The sequence below is a fragment of the Polyergus mexicanus genome, unplaced genomic scaffold (genome assembly GCF_030449975.1).
Source record: "Polyergus mexicanus isolate NDT 795.1 unplaced genomic scaffold, iyPolMexi1.0 SCAF_7, whole genome shotgun sequence".
NCBI lineage: Eukaryota > Metazoa > Arthropoda > Insecta > Hymenoptera > Formicidae > Polyergus > Polyergus mexicanus.
In genome coordinates this window covers 184,926-203,178 of record NW_027223327.1, presented here as the reverse complement: position 1 = coordinate 203,178, position 18,253 = coordinate 184,926, and the positions used below count along the sequence as shown (strand labels likewise).

The 18,253-nt window shown below is 33.5% G+C and overlaps 5 protein-coding genes across 8 annotated transcripts; 3 read left to right on the top strand and 2 right to left on the bottom strand.

Annotated features, from left to right (window-relative positions):
* Window positions 1–355: 355 nt before the first annotated feature.
* Window positions 356–5,699, top strand: LOC138935124 (probable ATP-dependent RNA helicase DHX34). 2 transcript variants are annotated; one of them, XM_070299538.1, is made up of 15 exons: window positions 356–1,465; window positions 1,565–1,731; window positions 1,810–2,016; window positions 2,106–2,238; window positions 2,428–2,576; window positions 2,681–2,913; window positions 2,997–3,183; window positions 3,268–3,462; window positions 3,538–3,747; window positions 3,849–4,217; window positions 4,321–4,496; window positions 4,580–4,690; window positions 4,819–4,940; window positions 5,046–5,304; window positions 5,372–5,699. In XM_070299538.1, exons 1-15 carry the CDS (start codon window positions 739–741, stop codon window positions 5,652–5,654), a joined length of 3,528 nt encoding a protein of 1,175 aa, XP_070155639.1. In that variant the 5' UTR covers window positions 356–738; the 3' UTR covers window positions 5,655–5,699. The 2 variants fall into 2 exon arrangements, with proteins under 2 accessions (XP_070155639.1, XP_070155640.1); XM_070299539.1 differs by lacking the exons at window positions 5,046–5,304; window positions 5,372–5,699 and having other exon boundaries at window positions 4,580–4,610; window positions 4,819–4,942.
* A 170-nt stretch (window positions 5,700–5,869) lies between these two features.
* Window positions 5,870–17,704, bottom strand: Pig-v (phosphatidylinositol glycan anchor biosynthesis class V). Of its 3 annotated transcripts, none has more exons than XM_070299544.1 (3): window positions 17,586–17,704; window positions 17,362–17,481; window positions 5,870–7,876 (listed from the first exon to the last, which is right to left on the bottom strand). In XM_070299544.1, the coding sequence occupies exon 3, from the start codon at window positions 7,598–7,600 to the stop codon at window positions 6,110–6,112; it is 1,491 nt and encodes a 496-aa protein (XP_070155645.1). In that variant the 5' UTR covers window positions 7,601–7,876; window positions 17,362–17,481; window positions 17,586–17,704; the 3' UTR covers window positions 5,870–6,109. The 3 variants fall into 3 exon arrangements, with proteins under 3 accessions (XP_070155645.1, XP_070155644.1, XP_070155646.1); XM_070299543.1 differs by having other exon boundaries at window positions 17,592–17,704; XM_070299545.1 differs by lacking the exons at window positions 17,362–17,481; window positions 17,586–17,704 and adding an exon at window positions 8,161–8,655.
* LOC138935128 (dual oxidase-like) lies at window positions 8,375–10,603 on the top strand. Its single transcript, XM_070299547.1, has 3 exons — window positions 8,375–8,422; window positions 8,817–8,998; window positions 9,095–10,603. Exons 2-3 carry the CDS (start codon window positions 8,933–8,935, stop codon window positions 9,344–9,346), a joined length of 318 nt encoding a protein of 105 aa, XP_070155648.1. The 5' UTR covers window positions 8,375–8,422; window positions 8,817–8,932; the 3' UTR covers window positions 9,347–10,603.
* On the bottom strand, window positions 8,694–12,600 carry LOC138935127 (pyruvate dehydrogenase E1 component subunit beta, mitochondrial). Its single transcript, XM_070299546.1, has one exon. It carries the CDS (start codon window positions 10,622–10,624, stop codon window positions 9,392–9,394), a length of 1,233 nt encoding a protein of 410 aa, XP_070155647.1. The 5' UTR covers window positions 10,625–12,600; the 3' UTR covers window positions 8,694–9,391.
* On the top strand, window positions 10,508–17,259 carry LOC138935125 (dual oxidase 2-like). Its single transcript, XM_070299542.1, has 22 exons — window positions 10,508–10,773; window positions 10,899–10,982; window positions 11,266–11,351; window positions 11,429–11,710; window positions 11,831–12,006; window positions 12,096–12,217; window positions 12,302–12,499; window positions 12,569–12,670; window positions 12,750–12,889; window positions 12,994–13,257; window positions 13,349–13,489; window positions 13,573–13,748; window positions 13,834–14,354; window positions 14,450–14,680; window positions 14,821–14,914; window positions 15,036–15,246; window positions 15,562–15,682; window positions 15,769–15,998; window positions 16,120–16,278; window positions 16,346–16,501; window positions 16,586–16,714; window positions 16,863–17,259. The coding sequence occupies exons 3-22, from the start codon at window positions 11,343–11,345 to the stop codon at window positions 16,989–16,991; spliced, it is 3,591 nt and encodes a 1,196-aa protein (XP_070155643.1). The 5' UTR covers window positions 10,508–10,773; window positions 10,899–10,982; window positions 11,266–11,342; the 3' UTR covers window positions 16,992–17,259.
* Window positions 17,705–18,253: the final 549 nt, after the last annotated feature.

The following is an 18,253-nucleotide window of genomic DNA, read 5'->3' as shown; positions in this document are numbered from 1 at the left end:
AACAGAAAGAGCAGAAAGTATGCAGATATATATATAGAAGGGAAAACCTCTCGCGATCTCTCGGTCCCTCGTAACTTCGATGGGTTGCGTTCGAAAATTCGTCTCGTCGTGCAGAGCGTTTGATTGATCAATCGGGATAAATTTTGTCCTATTCAACTACGTCAAATCCAACGATAATATTCTATCTAGTGTATTACAATAGTCAATGGTATAGGCTACGGTCGGAAAAACGCTACGAATGCTTCGAAGCGTTTGATTGACCAATCGGGACAAAAAGAGTAAATATTTCTTTATTCTGATTGGTTAATGCAATACTTGGAAGCATCTCTAGCGTCTTCTCGACCGCAGCCATAGAATATCTATGGTTCTAACCATAGACATAGTATATCTAGATCGAGCGTTTGTCTTTATTTAAGGAGTGGGGGGTAAAAATGCACGTAGAAAAGGACATACTCGTGTAGTTCTAACCAATCTAACCAATTTTTACGAATGTATGGCAAAGAGGTTATATTTATCACGTATTGTTTACACATATTATTAAGGAGTGTTAGAATATATGTATAGAAACTTTTTGGATAAATATCTCATAAAATTGAAAAGATCGGCGAGAAACTTACCTAAATCTCGATAAATGCTGCAGCTATAAAAGAAAAAAATAAAATTGCTAAAGGCTAAAGATATCGTAGCTGAGATATCACGGCTAAAGAGTGAGATTATGGCGCGATATACGAATTAAGAATGTCGTCGAGGACAAGGAGTGGCATGAAACGGCGTTCGTCCAGCCGCGAACGTACCCATGAAAATGCAAGCAAGTATGAGAGAAAGAGGCATTACGACGATTACGAGATCGACGAGCGCAGCTCGTCAAAGTCCAGGACGCGGAACGATCGGGAGACGCGCAAATCTTCCTCTTCGTTCTCGACGAGTCGTCACGAAGAGAGCTATCAAGAATTCTACTTTAGTAATTATAAACACGAATTGAATAAGATCTTGACAACAAATTCGAATCTCATTCACGATATCGTGGATTTTTGGAAATTCGTCGAGAAATACGAGTCCGTCAAGAAACAATTGGGCGATGGCGACGAGTCCGCAGCCGATTCCGCTTTAAATTCCATCGGAGTGCCGGAAAGATATCACAAGTCTCATTGTTTAAGTTTCAAGCTCAATCTGTCGTATGGAGAATTATTTGCGCGAGTCCCCAAAGTAAAACAACTGACGAAATCGTGTCTGCTAAAATTCAGGGATGTAATAGTATTGTACATAGACTTTAAGCAAAAGGAAAAATTCAGCAAATTAAAAAAACTCAGAAACACACAAGCTAATTTACCAGTTGCACAATATAAAGATGAAATTATCGAGACGGTAAAAAAGGAGAAAGTGATCGTTATAGCAGGAGACACTGGTTGTGGAAAATCTACTCAAGTACCTCAATACTTGTATGAAGCTGGTTTTCAAAAAATAGGTATAATCCTAAAGTTAATTGTCGATTCAAATATTTCTTATATATGTGTATTTAATATAATGTGATCTAATTATTTTTCTTTCATAATTTATATTACAGCGTGTACACAGCCCCGAAGAATAGCATGTATCTCACTAGCAAAACGAGTCGCTTTTGAGACCTTGAGCGAGAATCTGAGCAAAGTTGGATATCAGATACGTTTTGAAAAACAAAGAAATCAAGAGACAAACATTACATTCATAACCGAAGGTTTATTGTTACGACAAGTAAGTATTTCAATATTTGCAAATTACTCTAAAGATACTCTCGAAAAAAGATTTCGTATATTATAACGTATTTTATAGATGTCGGGTGAATCGACATTATCAGCGTACGATGTGATAGTCTTAGATGAAGTGCACGAGCGTCATCTGCATGGAGATTTCTTATTGGGTATTATGAAATGCATTATTTATCAAAAACCCGATTTGAAATTGGTATTAATGTCTGCTACTATTAATATAGAGCTCTTTAGTAATTATTTTGCAAAGGAAGATGTTAAAATAATAGAAGTAAGAGTTTTTAAAATACTTTTAAACACTGATCGCATGTACAAACAATATATGTAATACTGACAACGAGATTTTGCATTTGTATTTAGGTTCCTGGAAGATTATATCCTATTCAATTGTTCTACCGTCCTGTAACTGTAGATGATCTCAGATACAAAAATGATCGTTTTAATCCAAGTCCATATGTGCAAATAATGCAAATAATTGATCAAAAATATCCAGGTGAGAGAGAAATTTATATTACAAATTTTAATTACGGTAACAAACTCTTCAGATGCTCTTGAGTTGCAGAAATAATCGTATCATAATTATAATAAAGATTAATTAAAAATTAAAATTATTTGCTATTTACTATATTTTAATTAAAATTACAATTACTTTGTTATAATTACAATGGTAGAAATATTTCAGCCAATGAGAAGGGTGACTTATTAATATTCTTGAGTGGAATAAGTGAAATTACTGCAGTCGTAGATGCTGCCAAGGAATATAGTACAAAGAAGAATAATTGGATAGTTTTACCACTTCATAGTACCCTTTCCATCATTGAACAAGACAAGGTATTTGTTTCTTTTGTATTGGTTTCTCTCGCATGATATTATTTCTGTAAATTATTTTTGTTTCATCATAAAAGAATATCAAAGAATAATTTCGTTTTCTCTAGGTATTTGATTATGCACCTGAAGGTGTTAGAAAGTGCATTGTCGCAACTAATATCGCAGAAACTTCCATTACCATTGATGGAATCCGATTTGTCGCCGACAGTGGAAAAGTGAAGGAAATGAGTTACGACCCGTCATGTAAAATGCAAAGACTGAAAGAATTCTGGATAAGCAAAGCCAGTGCGGAACAGAGAAAAGGAAGATCAGGCAGGACTGGACCTGGAGTTTGTTACAGGTAAATAATTTGACTTTTCCCATGAATGATATATTATCATTTTTTACGAGATTGAGAATAAACGCGACATTGTCTTTTTACAGAATTTATTCAGAGGAAGAATATAAGACATTGGAAAGATATTCTACACCAGAATTACAACGTGTACCCTTAGATTCTTCATTGTTACAAATGATAGCAATGGGATTACCTGATGCTCGAAAGTTTCCATTCATAGAGCCACCGCCAGCCGACAGTATAGAAAACGCTATATTATCATTAAAAGATCACGTTAGTATTTTAGATTTTGCATTCTTATTTTTCTACTTTTTTTTTACAAAATGCTAAATATTAGATTAACAATATTTTCACCAGGGTGCACTCGCAGATAATGAAAAAATCACGTGTATTGGTAAAACCTTGGCACGGCTGCCCGTTGATATTACAATAGGAAAGATGTTAATAATGGGATCCATTTTCCATCAAGTGGAACCTGTATTATCATTGGCCGCTGCTCTAAGTATACAAACACCGTTCACCAATAGAGCGTACAGAGATGTAGAATGCGAGGTAATTAATGTTAATAAGTGAATTTGTGTTACAAACATTTAATTTTGCAATAAAATAATATCTATAATATTAAAGACATCTAGAAAAAGATTAGAATCTGACCACGGTGATCCTATAACTTTACTGAATGCGTTTAAAGAATGGTTAGAAGTGAAGCAAGAAAATTCTCAAGAATATAGAGGCAGTGGTAACAACAGCAGAAAGTGGTGCCGAAGACGAGGTTTAGAGGAGCAACGATTCTACGAAATAACAAAATTAAGGACTCAATTTAAAGAATTACTTCAAGTTAGTTATACATTTTGTGCATTTTTCTCACAGATATATTTTTAATATCATTATATATCTGATATTATATATTTTGTTTATATGGGGGATACATTGTTTAGGATTGCAAATTACTCAAAAGTCTCCCAGAACCAAACTCTTCCATGACAAGTGCGGAACGTGCGATAAGACATGGAGAATTAAGACTTTTAAAGTCTCTCAAAAGAACTTACAAGCAAAGTGAACCTAGAAGACATAAACAATTAAAAGTACAGACATTTGATATACAATTGGAAGATAATGACGATGACGACGGAGAACTCGACATAAAAGATATAGAATTTCGAATGAGAAATGATTCAAATCAAGTGCAGAATCTTTTGACGGCGTCTACCGCGTGTAGCTATAAAAATTTGACAATGTTGAAGCTGATATTATGCAGTGGTTTATATCCACAGTTTGCTTGTGCTGATGAGTATAATTATTGCAAGGTATAAAAATTATACATTCTTATGTTATTTATATATTCATTTATAATTTACATTATGTATATATGATGATATGTAAAAATATATTCCCCAAATTATTATTCAGTCTATGAATGAGCAATTATTTCATACGAAAGCAAAACCATACGTTGCATTGCACCCAATGAGCTTTTTTGGAAATCATCAGCAACTTTTGCAAATTGAAGAAGCGGATGTAATATCGCTACCAGGGTTTAAAAGTAAAAATCCTGTTAGCCCCAAACATCAGATACTGGCATATCAGTAAGTTTTTACTTAGGTTTACTTTGTAATACAATTTGTCATATATTAAATTTAATGCGTTATATAAAATAAATGCGTGACAGATCCCTCTTGGAAACTACAAAACCGTATCTGGTAAATACTTTAAGAATGCCTGCCGCACAAACATTATTGCTATTTGCACGTGAAATAGACACAAATAGTATATTCTCTTTGTAAGTAATATATTACGCCTACGCATGTACTAATATTTTATATAAATTTGTGTATTTTTATATTTCTCAATAAAAAAGAGAAATAATATTAGTCAAATACAATGTAAGACGGATTTTACATTTTGCAGAATAGCATGCGATTCATGGCTCATGTTAGAATTTCCTGTTCCTGATAATGGTCAGACTTTATTAATGAGAGCAACCAAATTGAGAAATAAATGGGATTTCTTATTAAACCGGCGATTGCAAGGTATAAGGTGTATTTCTTTTGACATGATTGAATTTTTTTTTCCCCCCTCCCTTTATCTAATATTAATATTTATGGTAAGATTAATATAAATGTCTTATTTCTCAGGATCTGATGATACAAACGATGAAACAAAAGATTTTAGTAAAATTGAGCAAAGTCTTACTCAAGAACTGATTGAATATATGCATACTACAGTACCATGTACGATAAAACGATTGCTACCGGCCGATTTGAAAATGATATACGTTGGCAGTGGCAATAACGATACATGCATAGAGCCTAATCCTTTTCAAGCCGATTTTAGGAGTGTACCAAATATAACTAAAGGTGGAATTCATGTAACAGACAATATTACATATAATTGGTGAGTGCAAAAGAATATTGTATTAATTAATATAGAGATTTATTCATCTTTTATTATTAAATTGCAGCGTAAAGGAAACTGACTGGAGCGAACAACTAATTGCAGAAATGCGCGACACTGAATGGCATTGTCAAAATTGTGATTTTCAAGCAGTCCTATCGAATATGGAAAAACTTCAACATCAAAACTATTGTACAATAGCACATGCAACCAATATCGACAAAGAAAGTGAAAATATAACGCGTAAACCTAATAGTCAAGCATACGAATGTTCTGATTGTTCGCAAATATTATATCTCACACCTATCGAGATATTGAAGCATAAGAAACTACATATTAAAGCAAGCTAAAATATCTGTAGCATTAGATTGTATGTAAATAGAAAATATATTTATATTAAAAGAGAATAGTGTGTGTTTACATACATGTATATATATATGTACATATATATATATATATATATATATATATATATATATATATATAGTTTTCGTTTATATAAATAAATATACCAACATTTCATTGATGGATGTTCACAGAATTCTAAATACGTAACACACACACACACATATATATAAGGGTATACATATTGTTTTATAACATACATAAAACTAAATATTTCTTTTCAACAGTAAAGTTAATATATTTTAATACTAGAATTTGCAAGCAAAGTTTTTCCTACAAAATTTTATTCTTTATGTACAAAAACTTTAACAAATATAGTATTTACAATAACAATAATCAAAAAATTTAAAAAAGTTCTTAACAAAAAGAAATTAAATATACACACATGGAATGTAATGTATCAAGTCCATGGTAAAAAATTTGAAAACAATAAGCATCCTATAATTGTGTATCCTATAAAATAGGATAGTACAAGTTTATCTTGCAATGTATAGTGTTGTTGCGATAAGAAAAATACCTTCCAGTTCGAACTAATGTTCTCTTCATTTTCATATCGTAAATCATTACGATCAATATACTTGTGAGACATAATTAAAGCGCAATACCAATATATCAAAGGACTTGCAGAAGCTAATAAACGTGTGCTGACTTGAATATGTGTGAAGAATACGCAAACCATGGTTAGAAATAATCCATGTATTATAAAGACGAACATACTTAATGGGTATTTCTTTATTTGGGTAGTATTTCCGTTTTTCCTTTTACTATCAAAAAGTCCTAACAAATACAATTCATCCTTATATTCGCAAGCAAATTCTTTTATGCATTGCAACATAATAAACAATATCGGGCAAGCTAAAATAAAATTTGGTATTTGTTTAAATTGATAATATCTTAAGAATCCAACATTCCAATATGTCTTTTGTATATATGAATATGCTAGAGGTACTGTAGCGTTACACCATATTGATGAACTTGTCATGCCTGGTAATAATAAATTATTTTTTGTAGCATACTGTAAAACGTGAACTGGCAGTAACGACCTGTCAGGTGTAGAAATACAAAATTTAGTATAGTTGTATATTTGTAAAAGAAAAAACGGAGACAGCGATATAATTATTGTGCTCAAGATAGTGAAACAATTTTTTAATATGATTAGTTTAAAAATATATGGTATGTTGCGTTTTCGTTTATGTTTCTCAACTTCTTTTGACACAGAATTACACAAATTCTTAAATCCGAAATATATAGGGAAACCTATATTGACGATACCATTCGATCTCGTTAAAGTCGACAATGCCAATGGAAAATAAATGGTAGATTTGGTACAACATTTCATACTGCCGAGCATGGTGTAAAATGTTAAATATGCAAACATGGATTCTGAATATACGGCTGAGAAAAATATGCTGGCTGGATTTATACAGTAAAGTATTGCTGCTTTGTAAGCAGTTACAGTATCCTGAAATATGTGTACGGTGAGATCGTAAAGAATGAGAGCTGATTTTACGAAACACACGAAATTGATAAGCGTTGCAGCAACGATCATGACACTTTGACTGTTTAACGCAGGGAATATCTTTGTCAAAGCAATGGCAACGATGCGAATCAGGGCTGGATACAATGGATAAAAGGCAATAGTATTCTCGTACGTATACCCGTATTTCGCAATATGTAAAAAATATTCTCCGTCCCAACGTGTAAGACCGTTGAATAAAAAATAAATTATTTTATCCCACAGGGATCCCAGTTTCTCTGCGGAATTCAGAGGCCTTTTAAACGCATCCGCACAATGGTCGGGAATTGATGCATTGAAAATTGTTTGCAATATTAATATTGCGATTCTACTGACGACTGCGAACGAAAGAATTTTCTTTCTTGGCGAGTACATTTTGCGTAATTTCCCATATGTTGTCTATCTTAATTTCATACAACAACGTAAATGAAATATTTATATCTACTCAGTCGTAACAGCAAATTATGAAATAGACTTGTAATCATCTCGCTCGTGATCTAATTATATTCATCGGTGACTCACACACATTTTTCGTTTCCCGTGTATATTCTTATCGTGCAGGGAGAGGAAATGGTCGAATCGAGCCGCTCGTACAAATGATATCCTCCGAGTATAAAGTTGCTACAGATCTGTTAGTGACTGGACAGTGCGCTGAAACAAATAATTTGTACGTGACACGATTGCACATATATATATATATTATTGTAGAAGACGCAACATGTATTTTATATTTAATTTATTCATTATCGCAATTAATTATTCATTAATTGCTGCACAGATTATAATACAACAGTCCTCTACGCCAGATCCGAACGGGCGTACGTTTTTATATATATTTCGCATTATAAATCGTAGCAAAAATCTAATAGTTTTATAATTTCTTATGTGTTTTTATTTGCATTAAATTGATGAGATATTAAAATATGTTTCTATACCTATCATCAGATTTCAAGAAGCCGGATAAAAAATCAGTTGATAAAACATTCGGTGAAGACTTAACAGATTGGTTATTTACTGGATGTTGGGGAGAAAATAATCATCAACCGAATAGATGCTCTCAGTATCGCAATGGAACCGAATATCCCAGTTACGATGGATGGTACAATAACGTTGGAAGACCAGAATTGGGTGCGGTTGACACTCCATTGCTAAGAAGACTGCCAGCCGCTTACGAAGATGGAGTATACAAGCCTTCAGGTTCTAGTAGACCAGAACCATTAGAGATAAGTGAAAAGCTGTTGAGTGGAAAAATTGGATTGAAATCAAGAACGGGGAGAAACGCTTTACTTGTATTTTTCGGTACGCGAAAATGACTTATATCGCGCAGAACTGCTATTAAGATTATATCATATACTTGCATATTTGCAAATTTATGGGAATTATAAGAATATCATATATCTACAATCTCAAATATGAAATGTGATTTGCAAAAAAAATTTTTTAACAAATATTTGAGCCGAATATATAAATAGATTAAATATTTATCAAATATATTTGTGGTAAAAAAACATAAGAGATATTTATGATGATGCTCAGCAATATAATATACAATACAATATACAATACGGGGGGGGGGAAAAAAAATGTTTAGGTCAGCAAGTGGTGGAGGAAATTTTAGATGCTCAGAGAACGGCATGTCCACCCGAATATATCAACATAAAGATTCCGGAAAACCATCGATACAGAACTAAACCAGGACACACGGAAATGCCAGTTTTACGCACGCGATACGATCATCGCACCGGTCATTCGCCAAACAATCCTCGTCAACAGGTAACATTTAGTAATGTTCGCCCTAATGTAGTGTTATATATTCTCATTTTAACGAAGGATATTATTATTTTATTACCAAGTATCAATATGTTGCAGCTAAATGAGATCACGCCATTCTTAGATGGTGGATTGATTTACGGTACATCTAAAGCATGGTCCGACATTTTAAGGACATATAACAGTGGAATATTGCAAGCGGATGGTCAACTCGCATCGTCGTATTTTGGTTTATATCCCGATTATAATACCGTCCGATTACCGATGGCCAATCCACCGCCGCCTATTCATCATCATCAATACGTTTCACGGCACTATAGCGAGAGCGTTACCAGATATTTCAGTGAGTAGTAAAACTTTATTCGCGCAAATACAAAATATTAGAATAAACGAGTATTAGAATTTTGTGCCGCAGACGCGTTTAGCGGCGTCCGCTATATGATGATCCTTTGGGGTACATTCGTACTCAATCTTCTCCGAATAAGGCATCGGGACATCGATACCGGCGCACCGTACTGCGGGTGCATCGAGCTGAAAGAATACTGGATTCTCCATCACCGTCGCAACAATCTCGGATCCTACTCCGCATCTCGGCCAGCCCAGCTCGACAGTCATCAATCGGTGTGTCTTGCCGATCGATTTGAACACGGTGTCCCAGTCCAGCGGTCTGAGCGACCGCAGATTGACAACTTCCGCCTCGATCCCTTGTCCGGCCAATATGTCGGCCGCTTGAAGCGTATACATGTACGCCTGGCCGTGCGTCACCAGAGTGATGTGTTTGCCAAGTTTCTCCACTTTGGCTTTGCCAAAAGGTATCTGATAGTCCTTGTCCATAGCTTGATCGGACACGGAAAACTCGAGGTTGTAAAGTAACTCGTTCTCCAGCATGATGACAGGATCGGGATCGCGCACGGCTGCCTTGAGGCAACCCCTGTAATCCTCGCAGGTTGACGGCGACACAACCTTCAAGCCGGGCGCGCTCATGTACCATGCGGCAAAGCACTGAGAATGCTGCGCGGCCAAGCCCTTGGCATTACCGTTCGGACCGCGAAAGAGAACGGAGACGGGATATCTGCCAGCGGACATGTAGAGATTCTTGGCGGCACCGTTGATGATACGGTCAATGGCTTGCGTAGCGAAATTAAAGGTCATGAACTCGCATATCGGTTTCAAACCAAGAAGCGCCGCGCCGATCGCTACACCACAGAATCCGGCCTCTGTGATCGGCGTATCGATCATCCGCTTGTCGCCGTACTTCTTCCAGAGACCGCGCGTAATCTTGTAAGCGCCGTCAAATTCGGCAACCTCTTCTCCGATAATGAATACCTTCTCATCTCGAGCCAACTCCTCGTCGAGAGCCATATTTAGCGCGTCTCGTACAGTCATTTTTGTGACAGATCTGCTGGGCGTTTTGACGATACAATGATGCGTCGCTCGCAGCATCAATTTATCTCTCAACGGACGAAGAAAATACATCTCGGACGCGAATAAATATTTCGGCTCAGTATAATATCTAGCTATTAATTCGCAATTTGATACGTATGTTTTAGAGTTGGGAAATCCGCGAGGGAATGAAAACCCGTTTCTGCTGACTTTTGGTATAATATGGTTTAGATGGCACAATTTCATAGCGTTTCATATTAAACGTCACAATCCAAATTGGTCAAGCGATAAGATTTACAACGAGGCTCGTAAATGGGTGATAGCGACTCAGCAGCACATTGTCGTTAACGAATGGTTACCTTCGTGGTTGGGAAACAGACTTCCTGCATATAAGGGTAAATAGAAATAGTGCTAGTCAATATGTGACAGCGTTGATAAGCCCGATAAATGTTCAATGCGAATGCTTGTTTACTTGTAATTTGCATATAATCCTAATTGATAATTTATTCGTTATTTAAAGGTTACAACCCCAATATTGATCCGCAGATAGAACAATTTTTCCAATCGGCCGCTTTTCGTTTCGGACACACTTTGGTTCCACCAGGTAAAAAATGCATCCGATTTTTTATTAATATTAGACAAATACGTACCGTTTCCCCAAAGCCTCTATATTAAGGACAAGCGAAACCAGTTAAATGAGCAATATCGATTTTCATAGCATTGCCTGTCTTTTATTTAATTATAAGGTAATACAAGGAAGAATCGATTTACACTCGTTGATTCGATGAAAGATCATAAATGTGTGTGTGTGTGTGTGTAATCTTGTTATAATATTGTAGAATCGTATAGATGCACAGTAATAATATTAATGATAATCACAATGTCAGGTGTATACTTGCGCAATTATGGGAGGAATAATTGTTCCTTGGAACCATATCCAATTAGAACGTGTAATAATTATTGGATGTCACAGGTATTTTGACAATTATATATATACATGTTTGTTTGAAGTTTCGTGCATTGTAATAAAGTGCGTAAACGATTGTTTAGAATTCTCTCTATGCAAATTTAACGAGAATAAAGGATGTCATTGATGTGGAGAAATTATTAATGGGAATGGCTATTCAATTATGCGAAGAGGAGGACCACAAAATCGTTGAAGATTTGCGAGGTAGTTTATTCGGGCCATTGGAATTCTCAAGAAGAGACTTAATGGCACTTAATATTCAGAGGGGACGTGACCACGGAGTACCCGATTACAACAGCGCTCGTCGTGCGTACGATCTACCAGAGATTAAAAATGTATCCCATTTTAATCGCGTGAATCAAGCGGTATGTTGTATAAAAATTGTTCATTCATGTATTTAATTACAGCGTTGCAAAATATATATTTTACATACAATGTTTAAGATATTTTATTCATTATTATTTAAAAAAAATTTTTTATTTAAGATTCGAGATGAATTTCTCAGACTGTACAATAATTCATTCGATGACGTGGATATCTGGGTGGGTGGGATACTAGAAACTGGCGATGGACCCGGGGAGCTATTTCAAAGTATCATCAGTGATCAATTTCAACGAATACGCGACGGTGATAGGTTTTGGTACCGAAATTTCAACAATAAGTATGTAATTATATCGCTATTGCATATTTCGTTATATCTATCTTCTGTACAATTGTTTCGGTAAACTTTTGGTACGATTTTGTTTCTAGACTTTTTACTTACGAGGAAATTCGAAGATTAGAACAATTATCATTTTATGATATATTGATGTGTGTCACTAAGATGGACTGGAACGATATTCCAAGGAATCCTTTTAGAGTCCCTATAGCAGGTAAAGAAAAAACTACATGCGGAAATGTAAATTTGCTTAATAATAGCTAATGATACCACTAAATACATTTGTATCTTCTTTCAGTGGATGATATACATCCCAGTTGTATTAATAATAACATTGTTAAAGAAGGCAATTGCACAACTGGTTCTTGTTTTCATGCTGATCAAATAAATAAATATACAATTGAAAATTGTACAGAACCTGGGACTTATGATTTTTTTTCCAATAGCAGCATATCCTTCATTCTTACGTTTTTAGGTGTATCAACATTTTTCTGCGGTAAAAATTTTTTACTGTCATTGAAACATTATGGGCATTATGCTATCTAATGTGCTAATTTTGATACAGGTATCATTACATTAATAATTTTTAAGATACAATTTAAGGGACCAATGCAAGAAATTGTTAAAAAAGTAGACCATAGTGATAATATAGACACTATACATACTGGTAAGACTTTTCAGATATATGCATGTCTTTATATATTGCATACATGTAGTATAACAAAAATATATTCCTTTATGAATAGCTAGCGAATGGCAAGAACCAAAAGTTGCGCTTAGACGTGTAATATTAATGCCAAACATCAGAAAAAAGCAACTGGAAGTGAAAAATCAATTGGGACATTTGATACGTGCAATCGACGTTCCAAACAATAGCAATGTCATGGTATATATTTTTCTAATACGTGTCAATTATCGTTTACTGCACATAAGAGCACATAAAGTAATTGATAAGTATATTATAAAATGTATCGAATTTTTCTTGTACAGATTTATTGCGCGTCTGATAGTCACTATATTTTAATCCGTATACATCATAGTTATGATTTAGTGTTGAAGTTTGACTCCAATTTTTTGAGAAGCACATTTATAAAAGCATTCGAAAGATTTATATCAGATATTGCAACATCCGGGAATGTTTGTTCAATGCAAATTATGACTAATAGCACATATGCAGCGTTACTCAAGCAAGCAATAACTAAAAAGCATCGTCAAAAGAAACTGGAAATGTTTTTCCGTGTCGTATTCGCACAGGTGTGTCTTTCTTTCTTGTCTTATGAAATATTCGAATAATATTGAATAATAATTCGATTATATAAGTATATCCACAACTGTGTGTCTTTAGGCATTCCATATTGCACATACGGAAGAAGAAATTCTACAAATAGATTCGTCAGTTGCAAGAGAAGTGATTTATACCGAGCTAACCATCATAGAATTCGCGGAAGCCCTGAGCATGAAGCCGGATGCTGAATTCGTAAAGAAGGTAATATTTACATTAAATTTGATAAGTAATATGCAAATACAAATATATTTGTTGAAAGATTATATATACCAACATATTTGCAGATATTTAATCTAGTGGATAAAGATAAGAATGGTTTTATTTCATTTCGAGAGTTTGTTGATATGTTAGTGATATTTCTAAAGGGCTCTGCAGAAGAAAAGATGAAGTTAATGTTTGATATGTATGATATCAATGGTACGGGAAGACTTAAAAGAGAAGAGTTCTCAGCTATGTTGAGGTATATTTTTAAATTATCCAATTGCATGGCACATACTATCCTGTGCGTAGTGCCTTCGTATACGCGTTACATTAAATACTTGCAGATCATTCATGGAAACCAGCAATGCCGATATAACGGACGATGAGTTGGAAGCTTTGGTGCAATCCATGATGTATCACGCTGACTTGGCAAACAAAAAAACTATAAATTTACAGGATTTTCAGCAGATACTAAGCGACTTTAATGATAAATTTAATTATGCAGAACTGGAGTTCAATGTGCCTGCAGATGGAAAGAGCAATAGAAAACTTCACGCAGGCGTAAAAACTGTTAGATCAACATTTATCGGCGAAGTACAAAAGACGGTAGAGAGTCTATATGCCGATCCAAGCGAATTACAATACAGAATTGAGGGAAAAATCGAAAGTGAACAAAATGCGAAAAAGGAAAAAAGTAATAGCGAAATTATCGACAAGAACGAGAAGATTGTCGAAGAGCTCAAGAAACACTCGGACAATTATTGGTATCCTGTAATGAAATACCTCGCTAACAAACGATTACAAATATTTTGGGCGTGTTTGTACACTCTGTTTCTGCTTGGGATTTTCGCAGAGCGAGTATATTGTATGTTCTTTTCAAAGATTTTTTTACAGTAGACACCTATCTGATTTTAATTTTTGAACTTTATAATAATCAATACTGCTTTCTTTTATACATAGATTACTCTATACAACGAGAACATTCTGGTTTGAGACGAATATTAGGCTATGGTCTTACTATAACGAGAGGTGCAGCATCGGCTATGATGTTTACTTATTCCACATTATTAATCATGATGTGCCATAACACCATCACCGTTCTGAGAACCACAATTTTGCAATTTTATATTCCTTTCGATTCAGCAATAGAAATGCACAAATATATCGCTTGTTGGTCATTGGTCTTTACTGGTGAAAATATAAAATGTCTTAATCTTAATTTAAACAATATATAAAATTTGTTAACAATTTAATTATGATAACTCATTCGAGAAAGAGAGAAATTTTTTAACAAATTATATTTATGTTTATCTTCATCTTTATATTTTTAGTGTTACATATAATTGGACACGGCTTTAATTTTTATCATATATCAACGCAAACTGCTGATGATCTGACATGTTTATTTCGCAACTATTTCCACGCGTAAGTCTACATCTCCTTCGTTAGATATTTCAATCATTCGATTTTAAGATACTTAAATATATATTTATTCACATTTACATATGTGCATCATTATATTATACCTAATTATATTCGCATTTAGAACGCATGAGCTACCAAAGTTCCATTATTGGTGTTGGGGTACAATGACAGGTGTAACAGGAATATTTTTAACCATTGTTACTGGATTAATATTTGTATGCTCTTTGCCAATGGTACGCAAATCATTCTATAATTGGTTTTCTCTTATACATTCTTTATATCCAATTTTCTACATACTGATGATCTTACATGGCAGTGGAAGATTAGTACAAGTAATTATACTATTGTTATATATAATTATCAATTATTTTTATATATACAGGGTGCTAAATTTTAAATGTAACAGCCCGAATATCTTGATAACTAAAATATCGAGGTCCGTGTTTTTTTTTTTTTTTTTTTTTTTTTTTTTTTTTTTTTTTTTTTACGCGTCCATCCAAAGTCAAATTCTTTTTATCGAAATTTGTCCGCCTCGGGGAAAAAAAAAAAAAAATCCTGGACCTCGATATTTCATTTAGTTACCGAAAGAATACCTTACCTAAAATCATATTATATAATTGAAAATCATTTGTAATTTATTATAATAGGAACCATATTTCCATTATTTCTTATTGGGACCAGTTATTCTATTTATTCTCGATAAAGTTATAACTGTGACCAGAATAACGATACAGATACCAATACTCAAAGCAGAAATTCTGCCATCAGGTATTCCTTTTTGAAAATATTATTGTTATATTATTGTTTCTTATTCAAGTCTTCATATATATCATTCATATACATATGTTGTATAGGTGTAACATGTATAACATTTCCAAAACCTTTAAATTTTCAATATAAATCTGGTCAATGGATTAGAATAGCATGTCCGGCATTACAGACAAATGAGTATCATCCATTTACTTTATCATCTGCGCCACATGAAACAAGTTTAAGTATACATGTACGAGCAGTTGGACCATGGACTACAAATCTTAGAGAGAAATTAGAGTTGTATACAATGTCTAATGAAACTTTACCAATGGTAAGTCTCTTCATATCATTATACTTGTCTGAAATTCTATATTTTTATATATAGAATTCACAAAATTTTTACTAATGAAATAAATTTTTCATATATTTACTATACATCTATCTATTTGTAGATTCACATGGATGGCCCATATGGGGAAGGTCATCAAGACTGGGATAAATATGAAGTGGCAATCATGGTTGGTGGTGGTATAGGTGTTACACCTTTTGCGTCAATACTCAAAAACATTGTTTTTAAATCAAACTATAATTCAAACTTTGGTTGCAAAAAGGTAATAACATTAACAACTCTGTTAAAACTTAAATGACAAAAAAAAAAGAAAATGTTTCAATTTGCAGGTATATTTTGTTTGGGTAACAAGAACGCAAAAACAATTTGAATGGATGGTTGACATATTGAGAGAGCTTGAAAAAGCAGATATCAATAACACAGTATCAATTCATATTTTTGTTACTCAGTTTTATCAAAAATTTGATCTACGTACGATACTTTTAGTAAGATATCTATATTCAAATGTTATCGTATTTTAATTTAAAAAACTTTGGTCCTAAAAGATCTTCAACTTTTTTTTTTCCCAGTATATTTGTGAACGTCATTTTCAAAAGATTTCAAACAAATCTTTATTTACTGGACTGAAAGCAGTGACACATTTCGGACGCCCAAAATTCTCTCAATTTTTCCTGTCTATACAAAAATTATACCCTACTGTAAGTATCTACTGATTATCAATATAGATAATATTTCATATTAGTTGCATAATTTTTCTTGATCAACATTATATTATATTGTGCTTTAAATTCTTTACACACACACACACACACATTATGCATCTTTTTAAAAAAATTTCTGTTTCAGACAAACAAGATTGGTGTTTTTAGTTGTGGTACACCAGCTATGACACAAGCAGTAGATACAGCTTGTAAAGCGATTAATCTAACAGAAATCAATGATACATTATTTCAACATCATTATAAAAGTTTTTAAAAGTTTCTTTCTGGAATATAAAATTTTAATTTTGGTAAATTCAATTATTCTATAATAATCATAATTTTAATAATTCCTCATTTTTTTACTTTTATATTTCTCTAATGAATCATATCATTCTTGTAAGAAAATTGCATGGAAAGATGAACTTCATACTTTGTTATATATTTGCTTTGTTAAATGTTAAAATTACAAAAGATTATAAGTCGGTAATTATATTTTCTTAATTAATAGAAATAATTACTGTTGTGTCATAGTAGATATATTAATAAAATTAATTATACTATTAATAATAATGATTACAAGTTATTAAATTAATTCACATAATATACCTTTTATAAGAGACTAAATATATATACATAATACTCACGAATATATATCCGGACAGAGAAGAATATTTTACAGTTTCTTCATAAATGTGATCCTAACATGGCATCGACCCATCAATCTAACGCCGGTAAAATTCCCGCCATTCTATTGCCACTATATGCTAAAATCAATCAAAAAAATAAATGTAAAATCTTTGTTTTTACACAAAGAAATATCGAATAAGTGTATTTTTAAATCTAAGTAAAATACTCTAAGTTAAATTACATTTACCGATAACTCTGCTAAATAAAAAAATTCAACTAAATTAATCCAATATATTGAAGTTCTTATTCGATTGTTACAAGCAAAGAGAACTGGAGCTGGAGATCGAAAATGTTTCTGCCCTCTGTCTCTATGTCCATATAAAACATGGATAATAAACTACATAGTCGCGAAACTTGTCAGTGAATAACACGCTATGTCCACAAAGTATCGAGGGTAAGTCCGATTGGTTAACGAATAAAAACTTTTATGGTTCCAAAAGTTTCTTGCAATAACAGCCAATCAGAATTTGAAAAACTACCGCATCGAGAATGAAATAGCATTTGATTAACCAATCAGGATAAATAGCTTCTGTACATAGAACGGGGATATGTTTACCGCGCGGCAAAAGCGACGCGATAGCTAATCGATTTACCACTTTTTCATTAGAGATTAGAGTGAAAAATTGATTGGCTACGAGTAGAGTTCTATATAATCAGAGAAGCGACAATGACGTTTCGCTTGTTGATTGGCTGACCGCTACGGGCCCGTTCCACTTAACGATCGCAACGCTCACGTATCATTTCATCTTTGTTGTTCATCGAAAGTTAAACAAAGACAGATAATGCTCGCGAGCGTTGCGGTCGTTAACTGAACGCGTCCTATGTAGTGAATCCTACGTGCAAACTAAT

Excerpts from the sequence above, each read along its gene's own strand:
- LOC138935124 (XM_070299538.1), top strand. The coding sequence starts at position 739 with ATGTCGTCGAGGACAAGGAGTGGCATGAAACGGCGTTCGTCCAGCCGC. Across the intron at positions 2,577-2,680 it reads CCATCATTGAACAAGACAAG|GTATTTGATTATGCACCTGA; the intron begins GTATTTGTTTCT and ends CGTTTTCTCTAG. Across the intron at positions 4,218-4,320 it reads ATGAGTATAATTATTGCAAG|TCTATGAATGAGCAATTATT; the intron begins GTATAAAAATTA and ends ATTATTATTCAG.
- Pig-v (XM_070299544.1), bottom strand. The coding sequence starts at position 7,600 with ATGTACTCGCCAAGAAAGAAAATTCTTTCGTTCGCAGTCGTCAGTAGA.
- LOC138935128 (XM_070299547.1), top strand. The coding sequence starts at position 8,933 with ATGCCAGTTTTACGCACGCGATACGATCATCGCACCGGTCATTCGCCA. Across the intron at positions 8,999-9,094 it reads CAAACAATCCTCGTCAACAG|CTAAATGAGATCACGCCATT; the intron begins GTAACATTTAGT and ends AATATGTTGCAG.
- LOC138935127 (XM_070299546.1), bottom strand. The coding sequence starts at position 10,624 with ATGAAATTGTGCCATCTAAACCATATTATACCAAAAGTCAGCAGAAAC.
- LOC138935125 (XM_070299542.1), top strand. Across the intron at positions 12,218-12,301 it reads TTTTAGAGTCCCTATAGCAG|TGGATGATATACATCCCAGT; the intron begins GTAAAGAAAAAA and ends ATCTTCTTTCAG. Across the intron at positions 13,258-13,348 it reads TCCGTGTCGTATTCGCACAG|GCATTCCATATTGCACATAC; the intron begins GTGTGTCTTTCT and ends GTGTGTCTTTAG.